This window comes from Myotis brandtii, unplaced genomic scaffold (genome assembly GCF_000412655.1).
Source record: "Myotis brandtii unplaced genomic scaffold, ASM41265v1 scaffold48, whole genome shotgun sequence".
In the NCBI taxonomy this organism is placed as follows: Eukaryota; Metazoa; Chordata; class Mammalia; order Chiroptera; family Vespertilionidae; genus Myotis; species Myotis brandtii.
The window spans coordinates 7062656-7081625 of record NW_005368341.1 but is presented as its reverse complement, the minus strand read 5'-3'; the positions used below and the strand labels follow the sequence as shown (position 1 = coordinate 7081625).

The 18970-nt window shown below is 39.2% G+C and overlaps 1 protein-coding gene across 1 annotated transcript; it reads right to left on the bottom strand.

Annotated features, from left to right (window-relative positions):
- Positions 1-1800: 1800 nt before the first annotated feature.
- Positions 1801-17021, bottom strand: LOC102261507 (lanosterol 14-alpha demethylase). The gene is made up of 9 exons (XM_005876101.2): positions 16904-17021; positions 14378-14554; positions 13094-13220; positions 10698-10872; positions 8455-8574; positions 7399-7594; positions 5698-5793; positions 4673-4841; positions 1801-2846 (listed from the first exon to the last, which is right to left on the bottom strand). The coding sequence occupies exons 2-9, from the start codon at positions 14528-14530 to the stop codon at positions 2668-2670; spliced, it is 1215 nt and encodes a 404-aa protein (XP_005876163.1). The 5' UTR covers positions 14531-14554; positions 16904-17021; the 3' UTR covers positions 1801-2667.
- Positions 17022-18970: the final 1949 nt, after the last annotated feature.

Here is an 18970-nt window from a genome sequence, read left to right as displayed (position 1 = left end):
GCCGGTCACCACCTGCTGGGCCATCAGCAGGGCAAATGAGCCCCACTCAAACCTGCCTTGGCCTGGCGCTGCCCGCTCACCTGCTTCCACCATCCCGCTGCAGTCCCGCTCTTATCGGGGCCTATCGGGACCAGCAGTGCCTCCACTGCCGCCTGCTGCCAGTGCCATGTTGCCTATGCCCGCCATGTTCCGCGCCACCCCCTGGTGGTCAGCGCGAACATGGCAGGCATACAATTTGCATATTAGGCTTTTATTATATAGGATATTTTAAAAGCTATATTGGTATTTTTCTCTATTATTTGCTCTATTAATTTTATTGTTACTTGTGGTCAAAGGTGTGCCCTCACAAAGCCATGGCCACTGAGATGATACAGCTCTCATTTAACTCAAATAATCTTAAACTTTGTTCACCACAAATAGAATGAAAGTGTGTTTCTGCTACACCAAATCCATAATGGGAATCTCTCAGAGATATAAAAATGTTTTCTTAATTAAGAGTCCTCCCTGATAACATGGCAACTCACTAAAACGGCAATAATAAGTAGTATTTGATGCTTATAACCAGATTTTTGTTTTACCATTGGGTATTCTAGGATTTATACCAACACAAACAAGCTATGGAAACAAATTCTACATTCTTAAAGATTTCACAGTACCTAAATTTTTCCAATTAGCAGCTGGGTTCTGATCAAAGTTATAGGAACAACAAGTGTATTCTAAAGCAGATATCTGAAGGTAAGGATTGTGGGTAAAACCTTTCATAGTTTGCCATTCAAGGCTGTTTTGCTCTGAGAAAGGAGCAGATGGACAAGTGCTCTGATCATTCTGTTCCCTTCCACTGACCATCAGCCCTCTATGACATTAGGCCTCTGCCATCGACTTAATGCTTACCAACACGTAGTCTATGATTAAAAACTAATTTACTAGCCGGAACCGGTTTGGGTCAGTGGATAGAGCGTCGGCCTGCGGACTGAAAGGTCCCAGGTTCGATTCCGGTCAAGGGCATGTACCTGGGTTGCGGACACATCCCCAGTAGGGGATGTGCAGGAGGCAACTGATCGATGTTTCTAACTCTCTATCTCTCTCCCTTCCTCTCTGTAAAAAATCAATAAAATATATTAAAAAAAAAAAACTAATTTACTAGAGTCTAAAGTAAACTATAAAGGAAACCAATTATATAGTAGTCAAATCTTTTTAAATGTGTGATATAACATGTAAGTTTAAAGACATAAGATCTAGCAGATCTAACAACTACCATAATTTCAAAGTAGTGACGAGAGTAAAAGAATTTTAAGATCTACAACCACTATAATGTGATATGAAAATAACTGTGACTTCTGTTCACAGTCATGGGTACTGCTATTATTAATGTGGTTTGTTGCCTAAATTTGAATACAGTACAAATAAGGATGTAATTTTTTTTTCCATCCAAGTTTGTAGATTCCTGAATTCTACTCACTAAAACACACATGCTTTACAGTTCGTGAATATAGACTATATTTTTCTCAAAGATAATTTTAAATGTGGAAAACTAACAGCAGAGATAGAGTTTATATGAGTCCTCCAGCCTCTTAAACAGAACTTATAGGGGGAAATATTTTGTCCTTATTTTAAAAACAGTAATGTGGCCAAATTACAGGCCCCCAGTTAGAATTTGAGTTGATTCTTGAACACAGCCTTCACATAATATGGCCAATGATCCTAATCTCAAGGACCCAGCTTCATATTATCCTTATCTTAAAACCAGAGTTCCCTGATCTCAGATTTTGTATTAAAAACAAAAACAAAAAACACACCTACTGACCTAAATTAAGTTTTAATAAACAGAACTAGTAATAGAAACATCCCTAAGTAGATTCTGGAGAGGAAGCCGGGAACCACCTTGAGCCAAAGAGAACAAAAATTATCCCTTAGGGACTTTATTTTGGATTTTCACACAGATGTGTGACCATGTAGAACCAGATACAAATTTATCAAGTAAATGAAATACTTAGTAATTTGATCAAGTTAATGCAAGCAGTCTTTAGAATAATTATATTCTTTTTTAGGAAATGTAATTACCATAGATCGCCCTCAATTTCCTAAAAGACAGTACTTTCTAAAGACATCTTTTTCTACAACAAAGCTCCATCACTGCTAATTTTCATCATACCAAAACAATAGGATTCTTTTTCATCCAAGGCTTTAAATGTGAGTTTATCCCCTACCCACCTATCCTCACACACCCAAACATTACACAGGAAATGAATAAATAACCTAAGGCTTCCAAGTATCTCATTTGGCTTTTATACTTGCAGATCTAGTCCAAGATTTGAATATCCTGAACTTTCTTACCAAGAGCTAGGTATGCTCTTAAAATAAATACCTGGAAATTGTGTTATTTAGAATCTGCCAATAACCAAGGTCCCCTAAACAACTTTTTACTAAGTAGCTTGATTTCCTTAAATAAAGCATATGTAAGAAATATCCATCATAAAAGTATTAAGAAATGCCTGAAATGCCATTAAATTTTATGGAACCATTCAGTTAAGAAAATATAAAAACCGTTAAGTTGGCTGTCTTTTAAAGTAACACACTCAAAAGAGAGTAAGTTGTTTCATCAACTTCATTCTCTTCAAATGCTTTTGCTGTTTACAGTGATGTTTCAGGTATTCCTTGCAGCACTTTTCATTTTGATCTTCGTTTGTATCGGATAATTGGGTTTTCAGGGGTGTGAATCATGGTTGTATAATTCACAGTGGGAAAATATCCATCAATGAGATCAAATTCATATAAACGAAGCATAGTGGACCAAATTGTCTTGATTTGCACATAAGCAAAATTCTCCCCAATACAACGATGACGCCCTGTAAAAAAAATTTTTCGTTAAGAATCAGTTGAAATTCTTTCTCGCTTCTTTTAGCCTGGAGTGATGAAATCTGTTTAACTACAGTTTAGCTGAAGGGCAGATATACAGATATAATAAAAAGATGACATTCTTTTCACATAAAACAAGAATGTAGCCCTGGCCAGTGTGGCTCACTCGGTTGGAGCATCCTCCCATGCACCGAAGGGTCAAAGGTTTGATTCCCAGTCAAAGCACACATACTTGTTGAGGCTTTATCACAAGTGAATTTGATTTCCCAGTAGGAGGCAGCCAATCAATGTTTCTTCCTCACATCAATGTTTCTCTCTTTCGGTCTCTTTACCTCTCCCTCTCTCTCTAAAATCAATTAAAAAACACACATATCCTCAGGTGAGAATTAAAAGAATAAAATAAAAAGAATATAAATAGTTAAAATCTCAGGAGATTTTCAACATCTATTTTTAGGGGAAACAGCACTTGGGTAATTAATTATATGACTTTTCCAATCACCTTTTTTGAAACTTAACATCTATCTAGGTTAAATATATGATGGTTTGAAATATATGATGCTAATCTAGTTTGGCAATGTACTAGAATATTCTTAGCTCCTCTCCCAAGAGAACCCTAGTTAAAAGTCAATATAAACATTGCAAACAAAACTTTATATGCCTTTACAAATGACAGTGGAAGAAAAAGGCTTTTAATAAACCCAAAATAGCAACACATACTGAGATCAAAATATGAAAGGTCATATACTCGTAAGAACTGATAAGCTGATTCTAAAATGCATATGAAAATACAAAGGGACCTAGGATATCCAAAGCCATCCTGGAAAAAAACAAGTTGGAGGACTAAACTGACTTCAAATCTGACTTCAGTACTACAGGTACAGCAACTGTGATACTGTAATCCTATCCTATATAATAAAAGTGTAGTATGCAAGTTGTCCCCTGGACCGGGAGTTGTCCGGGAGTTCAACCAGGAGGTGGGGCTGGGGGGAGGGGGAGGAAGGGAGGCCCCTTTCAGCCACACCTGAGTTTGTTAATGAGGTGACTTTGGGAAAGCCCCTCAGGATGGAGGCTGACTGCCAGGGGAACCAACCAAATGATAAAAGGATTGCAACTTTCAGTCCCACCCCCTGACTTCCAGGAGGGAGAGAGGCTGGAGGTTGCATTAATTCTAAATGACGAATGATTTTAATCAAGTATGCCTTTGTGATGAAGCCTCAATAAAAATCCTTAAAATACAAGGGTGTTAAAAAAAAAAAATACAAGGGTGTTCAGAGAGTTTCCAGGTTGGTGAACACCTGGAGGTGCTGGGAGGTGGCATACCCAGAGGGCATGGAAGCTCTGTGCCCCTTCTCCCATACCTTGCTCTATGCATCTCTTCAATCAGGCTGTTCCTGAGTTGTATCTTTGGTCTAGTAAGTAAACTGTTTTCTGGGTTCTGTGAGCCCTTCCAACAAATTATGGGTTGAGAGAACCTCCAATTTGTAACCATAGTCAGGTGACAACTGGACTTGCAATTAATTGTAGCTGAAGTGGGGGGAAAGGGAGCAGTCTTGTGGAACCGAGCCTTTAACCAATGGGGCCTGTACTAACCAACCCCAGGTAGAGAATGTTAGAACTGAACTGAATTATAGGAACTCAGATAGTGTCCGCAGAGAATTGGTATGGGAAAAAATCCCCACACATTTGCAAAAATATCCCTATTAGGAAAGGGAAAGATACTTGTAAATTAAATTCACATGGGTTATTTTTGTTCTGGTAACTTCTGACAACCTGTTATCAGAACAAACATTTCAAATGTATAATATAATCATCTTACCAGCTCCAAATGGCACATAGGCAAATTTCTCTCCTGATGCTGGATTGTCCTGTAAGTAGCGATCAGGATTAAAGTGCAGACGTTCACTCCATGAGTCTTTAAGTCTTTGATTGACAGTGGGAGAAACACACACCTGATGTCCTGGAGGAATGGTATACCCTGCCACAATCTACAAATGAAAGCAAAATATTTCATTAGATTATTTATTTATTTATTTATTTATTGTTTAAAGTATTACATGTCTCCTTTTCCCCAACTGACTCATTAGATAATTTAAAAATATTCTAGCCCTAACCGGTTTGGCTCAGTGGATAGAGCGTAGGCCTGCAGACTCAAGGGTCCCAGGTTCGATTCCAGTCAGGGGCATGTACCTTGGTTGCGGGCATATCCCCAGTAGGGATGTGCAAGAGGCAGCTGATCGATGTTTCTCTCTCATCGATGTTTCTAACTCTCTATCCCTCTCCCCTCCTCTCTGTGGAAAAATCAATAAAATATATTTAAAACCAAAAAATAAATAAATAAATAAATAAAAATATTCTACAAAAAAATCAGGTCATTGTGCAATACAGCATTAATATACATCAGATTTAAAAACTAGCAGGATGATAGGCCAGCAGAAAATTATTTTAACTCAAGATGATTTCCAAATGATCCAAAATTGGACTACAAGTATTTACACAAAAAAGGTCATAATGCCTCAGAGGGAGGGGTGGGATTTCAAGGAGTCTTTCCATAATCTGATTTTTAGACTTTCATATAGTTAGAATTATAAAAATGTTATTTTAAAAATAAGATAAAAATATATTTCCATTTTAAAAAACCCCAAATAATTAAAAATGCAGGGAACAGACTAACTCTGCAATTATATGAAAATATTTATGTATTTAGAATATATAAACTTGAAAATTGGCTAGAAGTGATTATTATTCTACTTTTTTAATTTAAAAAATTCTCTTTCTGGAAATCATCTCTTTGGTAAATTAAAATTGAAGACATATAAGGGGATATCTAACCAAGAGCCTCACCTGAGGAGTTTTGGCCATTCTCATCATAGTCATTATAGGAGGTCGAAGTCTTAACGTTTCTTTTATACAACGATCAAGTAAATTTAGATCCTTAAGCTGAAAAGAAAAAGCACTTCCTGAATTTTACAAATATTTAACATACTTCAACAGTATTTTAACTTAAATATTATTTTATAAATTAAAATTTATTTTATTTAGTTAAGTTTAAGTTAAAATTATTTTTTTCTGGGTTATTTCAGGGGCACAGGGAAAATGGAGAGTAACTACTAACGTGTACTGGCTTTCTTTTGGAAGTGATGTAAATGTTCTAAAATTGTGATTTTACAACTATGAGTATATTTTAAAAATTAGTAAATTATATACTTTAAATAAATAGATTTTATAGTATGTGAATTATATATAAATTAAGCATTATATATAAATCAGAAATGAAAGAGGAGACCTTACAAGAGTTATAAGAGAATACTATAACAATTGTATGCCATCAGATTAGGTGATCTAGATAAAATGGATGTATTCCTAGAAAGACACAAACTATCAAAACTGATTCAAAAAGAAACAGGACATATGAATAAACCTGCAACAAAGAGATTGAATTAGTAATCAAAAAACTTACAACAAAGAAAAGCACATACAGGGTTTCTCTGGTGAAATCTATTAGACATGTAAGAAAGAATTACTACCAACCCTTCATAAACTCTTCAAAAAATAAAAGAGAACATTTCCAAATTCATTCTATGAGATGTGTATTACTGATAGCAAATCTATCAAAGACATCATATTAAAACTACAGATCAATATCCCGTATAAACACAGATGCAAAAATCCTCAACAAAATATTAGCAAACCAAATCTAACATTAGGACATTTCTGGGAAATTTTCAAAAAACAAAAGACAGCAAATTAATCTATAGTACACAGAAACTCTCAAATTGTCCCCTTTATTTTTTATATTCTATTTTTTAAAAAATTCTTTTCATCTATCCCCACCCCATCTTCTTTGATAACCATCACTTGCTCTCTGTATCTATGGGTCTGGTTTTTTAGTTGTTAATTCATTTGTTTTTGTAGATTCTACATATAAGTGAAATCATATGGTATTTGTCTTTCTCTGGCTTATTTCACTTAGCACAATACCCTCTCGGTTCATCAAATATCCTCTTGTCACAAATGGCAATATTTCATTCTTTATTCTTTTTTTGCTGAGTATTATTCCATTGTATGTACATGCTACATCTTCTTTAGCCATTTATCTATTGATAAACACCTAAGTTGCTTCCATATGCTGGCTACTATAAATAATGCTACAGTGAAAATAAAGGTGCCCATATCTTTTCGAATTAGTGTTTTTGTTTTCTTCTGATAAATACTTAGAAGTAATATTGCTTAGTCCTATGACAGTTCTACTTTTAAATTTTTAAGTAATCTCCATACTGTTTTTCAAAATGGATACACCAATTACTTAGGATGTTATTTCAAAAATTTAGGTTATTAACCCTTTATTGAATGTATCACCTGCAAGTATCTTCAGCCATTCAGTAGGTTGTATTTTTGTTTTATTGATGTTTTCCTTAACTGTGTAAAATCTTTTTAGTTTAATGTACCATGTTTATTTTTGCTTTTGTTACTCAAATTGTCCCCTTTAAAAGTTAGCCACAGATATTCAAATAAGGCAGCAATAAAAACAACGATCCAACAAACCTGGTCATAAGTTAAAGGAGGCAGATTTTCTCCACAGACTGCTTTCTGTTCTAAATAACATTTTTCTTGAAGTGTCTTGTCTCTGGCCAAAAAGAAGCCCATCCAGGCACTAGTAGTTGAGGATGTGTGCTGCCCTGCCAAGAGCAGTCCAATGAGCATGCCTGCTACTTCGTCATCCGTCAAAGGATGCCCATCCCTACAGAATGAACCACACACACAAATATAACATTTTGGCAGACACATTTCACACCTCAGCCTTTAAAAAAAGGGTTATAATGAAAAAATTTGCCAGATATAATGGTTTCTTGTATTTGTGCATCAGAAGTCAGAATTTTATCTATTAGTGAAAAGAGACAGACCAATAGAAAATATGATTTTGATTACAAACACTTAATTGCAATTTCCTACCAAACTTTACACCATGCGTAATCACTGGGATGCCAATAAGGCATGGGATCCCAGTAATTTATGTCTCATCCATTTAAAAACTACAAATGTCAGCCCCAGCTGGTTTGGCTCAGTGGATAAGAGCAGAGGCCTGCAGACTGAAGGGTCCTGGGTTCAATTACGGTCATGGGCACATGCCCAGGTTGCAGGCTCAATCCCCGGAAGAGGGTGTGCAGGAGGCAACTCATCCATGATTCTCTCCCATCATTGACATTCCTATCTCTATCTACCTCTCCCTTCCTCTCTGAAATCAACACAAATATATTTTAAAAAAAACAAAACAAAAACTACAAAAGTCATAGTTACTAATTTTGCAGCATCATGACTTTTTAAAAAAATGTATTTTTTTACTGATTTCAGAGGAAGGGATGGGGAGAGAGAGAAACATCAATGATGAGAGAGAATCATGGGTCGGCTGCCTCCTGCACGCCCCCCACTGGGGATCGAAACCCCACAACTCAGGCATGTGCTGTGACCTCCTGGTTCATAGGTTGACGCTCAACCACTGGGCCATATCAGTCAGGCAGCATCATGGAGACATATTATTTAACTATGTTTTAATGTGTAATCTCCTGCTTCAGCTTAATATATGATCTAAACAGCTCTTACTTGTAAGTAGAATCTAATAAAGTTTGGAGAATGTCATCAATTTTTTCTTCTGACTGTCTGCGTTTCTGGATTGCCTTATAAAAAATACTCTTGATCTCTCGATGAGCTCTGTCTCTGCGTCTGTAATTCAAAGATGAAAATAATTTCAAACAATAAAGCAATACTTTCTGGCACCAAATTCCTTTTGAAAATAACCAGGGCCTAGCTTAAAGAAACTTTAGCTTTAATGACTCTAAAATATCTGATAAAACTCAGAAACAAGGGGAAAAAAGGTATCACAAAAATCATATAGTTTTAGGAATTTCTAGGGTCACTCAGGGCAAAAAGTATGTTATCCTATAAATAAAAGCCCAGCGACTGAATGGCGGAATGACCGGAACAACCGGTCAACCAGTCGCTATGACACACACTGACCACCAGGGGCAGATGCTCAACACAGGAGCTGCCCCCTGGTGGTCAGTGCGCGTCATAGCGACAAGTCGACTGGACATTCGGTCACTTAGGCTTTTAAATATATAGACTAGAGATCCAGTGCATGGATTCGTGCACCAGTGGGGTCCCTCAGCCTGGCCTGCACCCTCTCGCAATCTGGGACTACTCAGGGGATGTCAGAGAGACAGTTTCGGCCCAATCCCCGCAGGCCAGGCCAAGGGGATTTTTACTCCCCACAGGCCAGGCCAAGGGCCTCTAGTATGCATATGCATATAAAATCTTTGGTTAATCTCTTCCCACCCTTTCCCCTCCCTCTGAGATTCATCAGTCTGTTCCATGTATCCATGCCTGTTGTTTTTGCTACTGCATTGAGTGTCTGCCCCCTGGTGGTCAGTGTGCATCATAGTTAACGGCTGGTCGCTTAGGCTTTTATATATATAGACTAGAGGCTCAATGCACAAAAATTTGTGCATTGGGGGGGAGGGGAGGTCCCTCAGCCCGGCCTGTGCCCTCTCACAGTCTGGGACCCCTTGGGGGATGACAATCTGCTGGCTGAGGCCTGCTCCTCGGGGGATTTGGCCTAAGATGGCAATCAGACATCCCTCTGGCAGCCCGGCAGCCCTCGGGGGATGTCCACTTGCCAGCGGGGAGCAGACCTAAGCTGCAGTCAGACATCCTTAGCGCTGCTGAGAAGGCTGGAGAGGCTCCCACCACCCCCACTGTACTGGCAGCCATCAGCCTGGCTTGTGGCTGAGCAGAGCTCTCCCTGCGGGAGCACACTGCCCACCAGGGGGCAGCTCCTGAATTGAGCATCCTCCCCCTGGTGTTGAGTGTGCGTCATAGCGACCAGTCGTTCTCTGTTGTTCCACCAGTTAGGGTTAATTGTATATTACCCTTTTATTATATAGGACTAGAGGCCTGTTGCACAGAGAGATTCGTGCAATAGGCCTTCCTTTCCCCTGGCTGCTAGCACCAGTTTGCCTCCAGCACCCGGGGCCCAGGCCTTTGCTCTGGCCAGAGCCGGCCCCGGAAACGTCAGGCTTCACTGCTCCGCCGGCCCAGGAAACTTCAGGCCTTGCTACTCTGCCAGCCCTGGGGCCATGAGGCCTCGCTGCTCCACCAACCCCGGGGACATGAGGCCTCACTGCTCCGCCAGCCCCAGAAATGTCAGGCCTCACTGCTCTGCCGGCCCCAGGGACATGAGGCCTCGCTGCTCCGCAGGCCCCAGGGCCGTGAGGCCTCGCTGCTCCACCGGCCACGGAAACGTCAGGCCTCACTGCTCTGCTGGCCCAGGCCATCAGGCTTCACTCCACCGCTTGGAGTCTACGTATGCAAATTAACCGCCATCTTTGTTGGTGGTTAATTTGCATATCGTGCTGATTAGCCAATGGGAGGTGTAGCGAAGGTACGGTCCCTCAGCCCGGCCTGTGCCCTCTCGCAGTCTGGGACCCCTCGGGGGATGACCACCTGCTGGCTTAGGCCTGCTCCCCAGGGGATTGGGCCTAAGATAGCAATCAGACATCCCTCTGGCAGCCCAGCAGCCCTCGGGGGATGTCCACTTGCCAGCGTTGGCAGTTAATTTGCATATCGCCCTGATTAGCCAATGGGAAGCGTAGCAGAGGTATGGTTAATTACCATGTTTGTCTATTATTAGATAGGATTGTTGACTATATTCCCTCTATGCTGTACTGTATATCCTGTGACTATTTTGTAACTGCCAATTTGTACTTCAATTTGTTTAATGTTTATCTTTGTTAACACTACAGTAATTATACAAAGTTAAATCCCCCCAGGTGTTTCTTTATCCATACCTGAAACTAGGCAAAGGGAGCCAACCTGGCAACAGCCAGGCTGCATGGCTAAAACCTCCATCCAAATCTGCATACAGCTGTGCCACCTTCTCATTGAGCTGACTTCTGATTTCCTTTCCATGTAAACAATGGCTAGCTGTTAAAATTATGAGCTCAGAAAGAGCTTCAAACAAATCTGGAGAGAAAAAGGTCATTCCCATTAATATTACCAAAACTGCTTTTGAAATGTTGTTTTATTAGAGATATAAAATTGTGAAGGAAAAGTGAGAATAAAAACTCAAGAACCAACAAGGTCCTATTCATACCATCAAAAAAGCTTGTAGACAGCTTTGTGACTACCTTACCAGCAAAACAAAGAGAGGCAAGAAAGCAAAAGATGCAAAGCACCCCACCCCACTCCACCACTCTGGACAGCCAAAATCAATGCCACAAAGGCATATCTCCAAACCTCACTCATGAGCCCATCACCTTGAAAAGATAAAACTGTGCCTAGACCGGTTTGGCTCGGTGGATAGAGCATCGGCCTGCGGACTGAGGGGTCCCAGGTTCGATTCCGGTCAAGGGCATGTGCCTGGGTTGCGGGCACATCCCCAGTTAGGAGATGTGCCAGAGGCAGCTGATCGATGTTTCTAACTTTCTATCTCTCTCCCTTCCTCTCTGTAAAAAATCAATAAAATATATTTAAAAAAAAAAAAAAGAAAAGAAAAGATAAAACTGAGTATGGCTGTCTCAGTTCAAGGTCACAGTATAACAAAAGCAGCAAAAAGGTTATTTAGTGCATATGACAACAATAAAGAGGCGCTTCCCAAGAATAGCAGTCCTAAAACTGAAGTATGGATTATTTCCCAGGTCAAAAGTGGGAAGAGCAGAGCTAAACATTGGAGTCTTGACCACATATATATGAGAAATTGTAACTAATCATCAATTCATATAGCTCAACACAGGGCAGATTCATCAGGCAAGCATTATTTGAATGACCCTTAAGTCTTAAAAATTATCCAATCAATGCCATGTTCTTTAATTCCATGTTCACCACATGAAATTCCAATTATCATCTGGCTTTCCAGTTAGATTTTCCAAGAAAGAGAAGTTCAGGAAACATTCTGGTGTTCTTCGTGTTGTAATTATGTCTCACTCGTATTTAAGCTAGCATTCTTGTATAAATCAGCTTCTTGTATAGTTAGAAATATATCACATCAACTTCAGGTGTATTTTTTTTTTTAATCAAGTTCCTGGACCTTTTATAAAGAACTGAATATCAGACCCAGAACATGGTAACCTACACAGAGGTCTTACTGCCCCACAGGCAGACGTTGCTTCCAGCCATGACTATGACAATTGTCTCTGGAGAAAACACTGCAGCCCAATATAAAGACTGGGTTCCCAGAAATATCCAAACCATTCAGTACATTATATAATGCAAGGATGTATATAATACATTCTAAAATATTTTTATTGGAAAGGGCTAAAATCAAACTTTTGGTAAAGTAAGCTTATGTACTTAAATTTATTTTTTTATAGAATATATCATTCCCATACACTAATAGATAAATAAGGTATTAAATATATAACTAAGTCATTTGGACTTTTACTTACACATTGGGAGTAAAAAAATTTATTTATCTTAAAATGAACTTACAAAAGTTTTACATTGTTTATTTCAAAATCGAATCATGGCCCTAACCCAGCCGTGGGCAAACTACGGCCCGCGGGCCGGATCCGGCCCGTTTGAAATGAATAAAACTAAAAAAAAAAAAGACCGTACCCTTTTATGTAATGATGTTTACTTTGAATTTATATTAGTTCACACAAACACTCCATCCATGCTTTTGTTCCGGCCCTCTGGTCCAGTTTAAGAACCCATTTTGGCCCTTGAGTCAAAAAGTTTGCCCACCCCTGCAACCAGTTTGGCTCAGTGGATAGAGCATCGGCCTGCAGACTCAAGGGTCCCAGGTTCCATTCCAGTCAAGGGCATGTATCTTGGTTGCAGGCACATCCCCAGTAGGGGGTGTGCAGGAGGCAGCTGATCGATGTTTCTCTCTCATCGATGTTCCTAACTCTCTATCCCTCTCCCTTCCTCTCTGTAAAAAATCAATAAAATATATTTTTTAAAAATAATCTAATCATGAACCATTTTTATATTATTTGTATAAATGAACTGAATGATATACATGTTCATTAACCCATTTTAAGGTTTTGCTACTGAGCAGCAATAATCACTTCCTCTCAGGCTGTTTAACTCCATGGTAATCATAGTATGTTCTTTCCATAAAATCTAAGGTGGTTTTACATTATGTTGTAGTTTGTTTTTTATACACACACACGTATTCTTACATTCCTATTTATAGAAAAGTAGAAATATTAGGACAAATGCAAAACCAAAACATTTTCCTTACTTTTTTCTCCACTTTCTCCCCAACTTTGAAAGTATTCCTTTGTTTCATTTTCAATTATAGAAACATGCTGTCTAAAGTGTGCTATGTTAAGGCCACTTTTTAACATTTTCTTCTGCTCCAAGAAAACCTTAAAAAAATTAAGAGTACACAGCATTAAAGCACAATTTTGTTTTATCACAAGATCCATTTGGGCTATAACTCTGTAACACTCAAAGAAAATAACCTTCTGAAAAATTAAAAATAAAAATAGTAAAAGGATTTTTTTTAAAATCACACTAGATATGAGAAACTTAGAACACTTATGCATCTATCTGAAGTAACCTAGAAGACCTGTTATGCAGGCCCTAGCCAAATGATAAGTTAGGTATCCCAACTCCTGTCATTCCTATATACCCATTTCCCACAGCTAACTCTAGGGTTCCCTTTTCCTATTCTGTTATCTTCTAGTCTTCCAACTCAACCCAGATGCCAATGCAACCTCCCGAAGGTCCAATATGCTTCGATAGTTTTATGTTCCTTCACATATTCTCCTGTTCTATTCCCTACTGACACTATCTTCCAGAAGTTTAATTAGAATATAATGTAGCTTTAATAAAATAAATTCACACTAATAGTTTTAAATCTTTAGGATATTTCTATTTTAAGAATCTGATAAGCTGTGTGAAAAAAATGGATATATCTAACCAGCGTTTTTCTAGGGATCTTGTGTTTGGCCTCGGAGAGCCATTCATTCCCCCACCTACTGCATTCCCAGAAACAGCACTTAATGTTAACTCTCTTAACTACTAGTGACTAGGGTGCTGGGTAATGTGTGATACATTCACAGTCCGAGACCACACCAAGCAACTGAGCCAATTATCTCATTTGTGTTTTATATCAAGTTGCAGCACTTTAATATTTGACTTTAGCGGGGAAAAGAAATCACATAAACTTCTAAAGTCAAGGATCTCTAGCTCAAAAGAGCCCTCCTGCTAGAATTTCAGGCAGGAGTGGGAAGGTAGGAGACCCTCCAAATCAACTCCCAATAAGCTAAGTCATCATTGATTGTATGTCTTTGTATAGGACACCCTTTAAAATTGCTTGGCCCATGCCAGCCACTATAAAACAAAACACCCATTGTTTGTCAGTTATTCATGGCTTTCCTTCTATTAAATCTCATGATTCTCAAGTTTTTGAACCAAGGAATAAACTGTTTCTACATTTGAAATGTATATACTATTACACTACTAGTTTTAACTACTATAGTATAGATTTATCTTTCTTGAAGATAACAGTGTCACTTACTGGATTAGGCACATCATATGCAACTCCCTTCCCAAACACAGGTGTTGTCAGACGGCTGTAGACATCTTCTGCATTCAGGTCTTCATTTTTACTATTAAAAAGCAGTGCAGCAGCATCACTCCCCAGAAGGTAAGTAAATGTCTTGCCCACCATTGTGAAACTAAACACAGGTCCATACTAAAGAGAAAAAAGTACCCATATTGATGTTACCAAAAGATATACAGCATGAAGACACTAATTTCTTAAATCACAAAACAGTAACTGTTGAAAATAAAATCATTTATAAACCTTAATGCAATTCTTCCCCAGTCTTTCTCCAAATTTATAATTATGCTCATCCAGTTGCAAATGGAAAATAAAAAATTTTATTCTGCTTTTTTCAGTTTATATTGAAAATATTTTGTATCTTATACACAGATATCATAATGTTAGTAATTAACTATTCTTTTCATTATTACACATGGATGATGTGTCCATTTTTTACTTATATACAATTCCACAATGAGTATCTTTGAGAATATATATTTTTTTCCCCCACTGGTTAAAGATAAAGTTACAAGAGTAGCTAAAGGATATGACCTTTCCTATAGTATCTGCTATATGAAGATGCCAAAAATTTTAGTAGTTTTACCACTATCTCACCAACAATGTGCTTCAGCTTCCCTTATCTATAAAATGGGAATAATAGCACGTACTTCACAGAACTGTTGTCAAGATTAAATAAATTAACATAGATATGTTAGAGAATATTACATATATTAGACTCTAATAACTAGAGTATATATACTAGAGGCCCGGTTTCTAAAGACGTCAGAGAGCTTTAACAAAACAAATTTGGAATAACCGATTTTTATGATAATAACAGAGGGCTCTATAATATTTATGTTGTCATGAACATAGGAAGTTATAGGTAATATATAGAGAGACTGATAAAGAGAAAAATGAGGTGTAGAGGAGTAAGTGGAAAGTAAGACTTTTTGTAGATACAACCTTCTAACAAGGGATAGACAATCTACTTGTGAATCACAAGAATTTGACAAATGTTACACAGTCTATGCAAGTTTTTAAAATCAACTTTTTATTTAGAATAGTTTTAGATATACAAAAACATTATAAAGTACAGAATTTTCCTATACTCTCTACCCGTTTCTTATAGAATTAACATCTTATTGTAGTATAGTCTATTTGTCACAATTAGTGATATAATATTATTAACTAACATCAACACTTTATTTAGATTTCCTTAGTTTTTTACACAACACCAATTTTTCTGTTCCAGGCTCTCATGTAGGAGACCATGTCATATTTAGGTATCGTGCCTCCTTAGGCTCTTCTTGGCTGTGACAGCTTCTCAGACTTGCCTTGTTTTTGATGATCTAGAAAGGTTTGAGGAGTGCTGGTCAGATATTTTATAAAGTATTCCTCAGTTGGGATTTGTCTGGTGTTTTCTCACAATTAGATTGGATTGGTGGGCTTTTGGAAGGAAAGCCACAGAGGTAGTCTTTTAATCTACCTCATGCCAAAGGTACAATACATCACATGACTTATCACCGCTGATGTTAACCATGATCACCTGGTTGATGTAGGGTTCACCAGATTTCTTTATCATAAGTCACTCTTCTTCCTGGTGTCCACACTGTACTTTTTGGAAGAAAGTCACCATGTGCAGCTCATACCGAGAGAGAGGAGTTGTGTATCAGTATCTTGTGAGTGGAGCATCTCTGAGGGAGTTAGTCTATTACTTATTACTAGAGGCCCGGTGCATGAATTTGTGCACGGGTGGGGTCCCTCAGCCTGGCCGGTGATCGGGGCCAATCAGGGTCATCTTGTCCAGTCCAAATCAGGGCCGACTGGGGCCGGCCAGCCAGCGAGAGGGACCATGGGAGGTTGGCCAGCCACAGGAGATTGGCTGTGAGAGAGCACTGACCACCAGCAGGCAGCTCCTGCATTGTCTGCCCCCTGGTAGTCAGTGTGCATCATAGAGACCAGTCGACCAGTTGTTCAGTTGACTGGTCTTTACAGTCACTTAGGCTTTTATATATATATAATCTCATATATATATATAATCTCATATATATATATATATAATTTACTCAAATAGGCATTGTTGTTGTTGTTTCAGTCTGGCTGTTTTCTGGGGTTTTGTTTACCTTCTTATTTGCAACATAGTATATAGTTGCTTAGAGTTGCAGCTGAGAGGCCGGCAAGTTAGGCATTGGAGTCCGCAGTCACTGACGCAAGCAAGCCTCCCTGCTCGCTTCAGTGCCTGGCTGCCGGCCGCCATCTTGGCTGACAGTTAATTTGCATATACTCACTGATTAGCCAATGAAAAGGGTAGCGGTCGTACGCCAATTACCATGTTTCTCTTTTATTAGTGTAGATTACTCTACTACTACTACTACTACTAATACTAAAAGTATAGACTTGGAAATCAAGCCACATGTAAATCCTAGCTTGGCCACATTCTGCCATTTAAAAGTTTGAAAAGCACTAATTTCTTTTTCTCTAATCATCTGAAAGACTTACCTTCTCATATGCATTTTCGAGGAATTCAATTGGACTTTTCCCAAATGCTATGGCATGCCCAAGGAATGGAATTGGAGAGAAAATGTATGGTGGACTTTTCTGCAAGAGAAACAAAAAACTTTCAGTTCACATTTTAAGAGAGAAATCCAGTTCAGTTTCATAACCAAACAAATGAAATTTGCTATTAGTACTAAAAAGTTACCAAAAAATGAAGCATCAAAAGTAATAAAGAACAGCTAAAATGTAAATATCTTAGGAATATCCATAGTAACATGAATAGAAACTCAACACATGGTGTAGGCTATGTCACTACACAAACACAAAGGCATTGCAATTATAAATGCTGAACACTGTCCAGAATATATCCAATACTATTACTGGTGGCTCTAGGCAACTTTCTTAATCATGAGTGGAAAACAAAAAAACAACAAAAAAAAAAACACTGGAAAAGTCAAACTTAGAGTCTTCACCACTTACTCCCATGACCACTCACAATTTTAGTCCCAGAATCTTGCCTAAAGAAGACAGAGAAAAAGACAAATAGTAACTTGAGGTACAGAAATAAAGGAAATGTTTAAAAAGTGACATTTATCAGTAAACAGAACACATCTCATGCTTCTCTCACTGCAAATGAACTAGATCCACTGATTTTAAAAGAGAGAGTAGATCCACTATAGCAGGAACTCTTGGGCATCCTATATAATAAAACCCTAATATGCTAATCAACCAAACAGCAGAACGACCAGTCACTATGACGCTCACTGACCACCAGGGGGCAGACGCTCAACACAGTGGGTTCTCACAGGGGGAGCACCGCTCAGCCAGAAGCCAGCTGGAGACAGGGAGTGGACCTAAGCCGGCAGGCGGACATCCCCCAAGGGGGCCTGGACTGCAAGAGGGCACAGGCACGACTGTCGTGCACCAAGCCTCTAGGTCACTATAAAAGTTACTTTAGATGACCTCCAATGAGACTTGCAGATTACAACATTAAGTCTCCTAGAAATCAAACTTGCAACTGAAAAAAGACTCCTCAGAGAGTTGGTGGTCTCAAATAGTAAGGCACACTCCAAACTCACTCTTTGGATAATAGTAACAACCATCTTAAATACTAAAGCTACAAGCACGTTGCAGCACAGCTGGTGTAACTCAGCCGGGAGCAATGAGCCAGGAACCAAGAGGCCACCAGTTCCAATTAGATTCCAGGTCAGGGCATATGCCCAGGTTGTGGGCTTGGTCCCCTGTGGGGAGTGTGCAGGAGGCAGCTAATCCATGATGTTTCCCTCTCATCTATGTTTCTCTCTCTCTCTATCCCACTCCCTTCCTCTCTCTCTAAAAAATCAATTAAATATATTTTTTAAACGGGTAAAGTTAAAAAAATAAAACTAACGCCACTTATCCTTCCAAAGACAAATACCACTTCCTAAAAAAATCCCATGTGAAGGAAAAATAAAAATACTGCCTCATGCCTGTTACAGTTCAAACAAAAATTATTTTTAAAACTACTTGGTCAATAGTTTGTGCCTTCCATTGTCAGGAACAGGGCAGCTACTAGTTGTTGGCTGGTTAAGGATGCACTCATCAAATAGAGAAGTGGCCGATAAAGCCACGAAATTAGATAAAATGCTTTTATCAGCATCGCAGGAAGATCCCTGCACTCCAGCACTCCAGTCACTCTCATTCTACCAAAATGCACACACTCCGCTTTCAAAACGGATGTAAGTCGCCCTCAGGGGCAATGCCACAGCCCACAGGACAGCGAGCCACACCACCACACCAGGGCAGTCCCCAGGATGACGGCCTCCAGGGCCACCGCTGCCAACAGCATCGCCATCAGGGCCCCCATCAGACCCGAAACACGCGACCAGGGCACTCAGCGCCCCAGCCATGGCCTCCGCCTTCAATTCCGACTCGGCCATTAGGGCTGCCAGTACCGCCACCAGCACAGAACCACTGTGATCACAAACGCGGCAAGCACGACCCCGGCCAGGGTCAGGCACGTGGCCACCGTCAGTGTCAGGACCGTCAGCCCCAAGGCCCGCAAGGCCAGGGGAGGAGGCCACCCCGGGG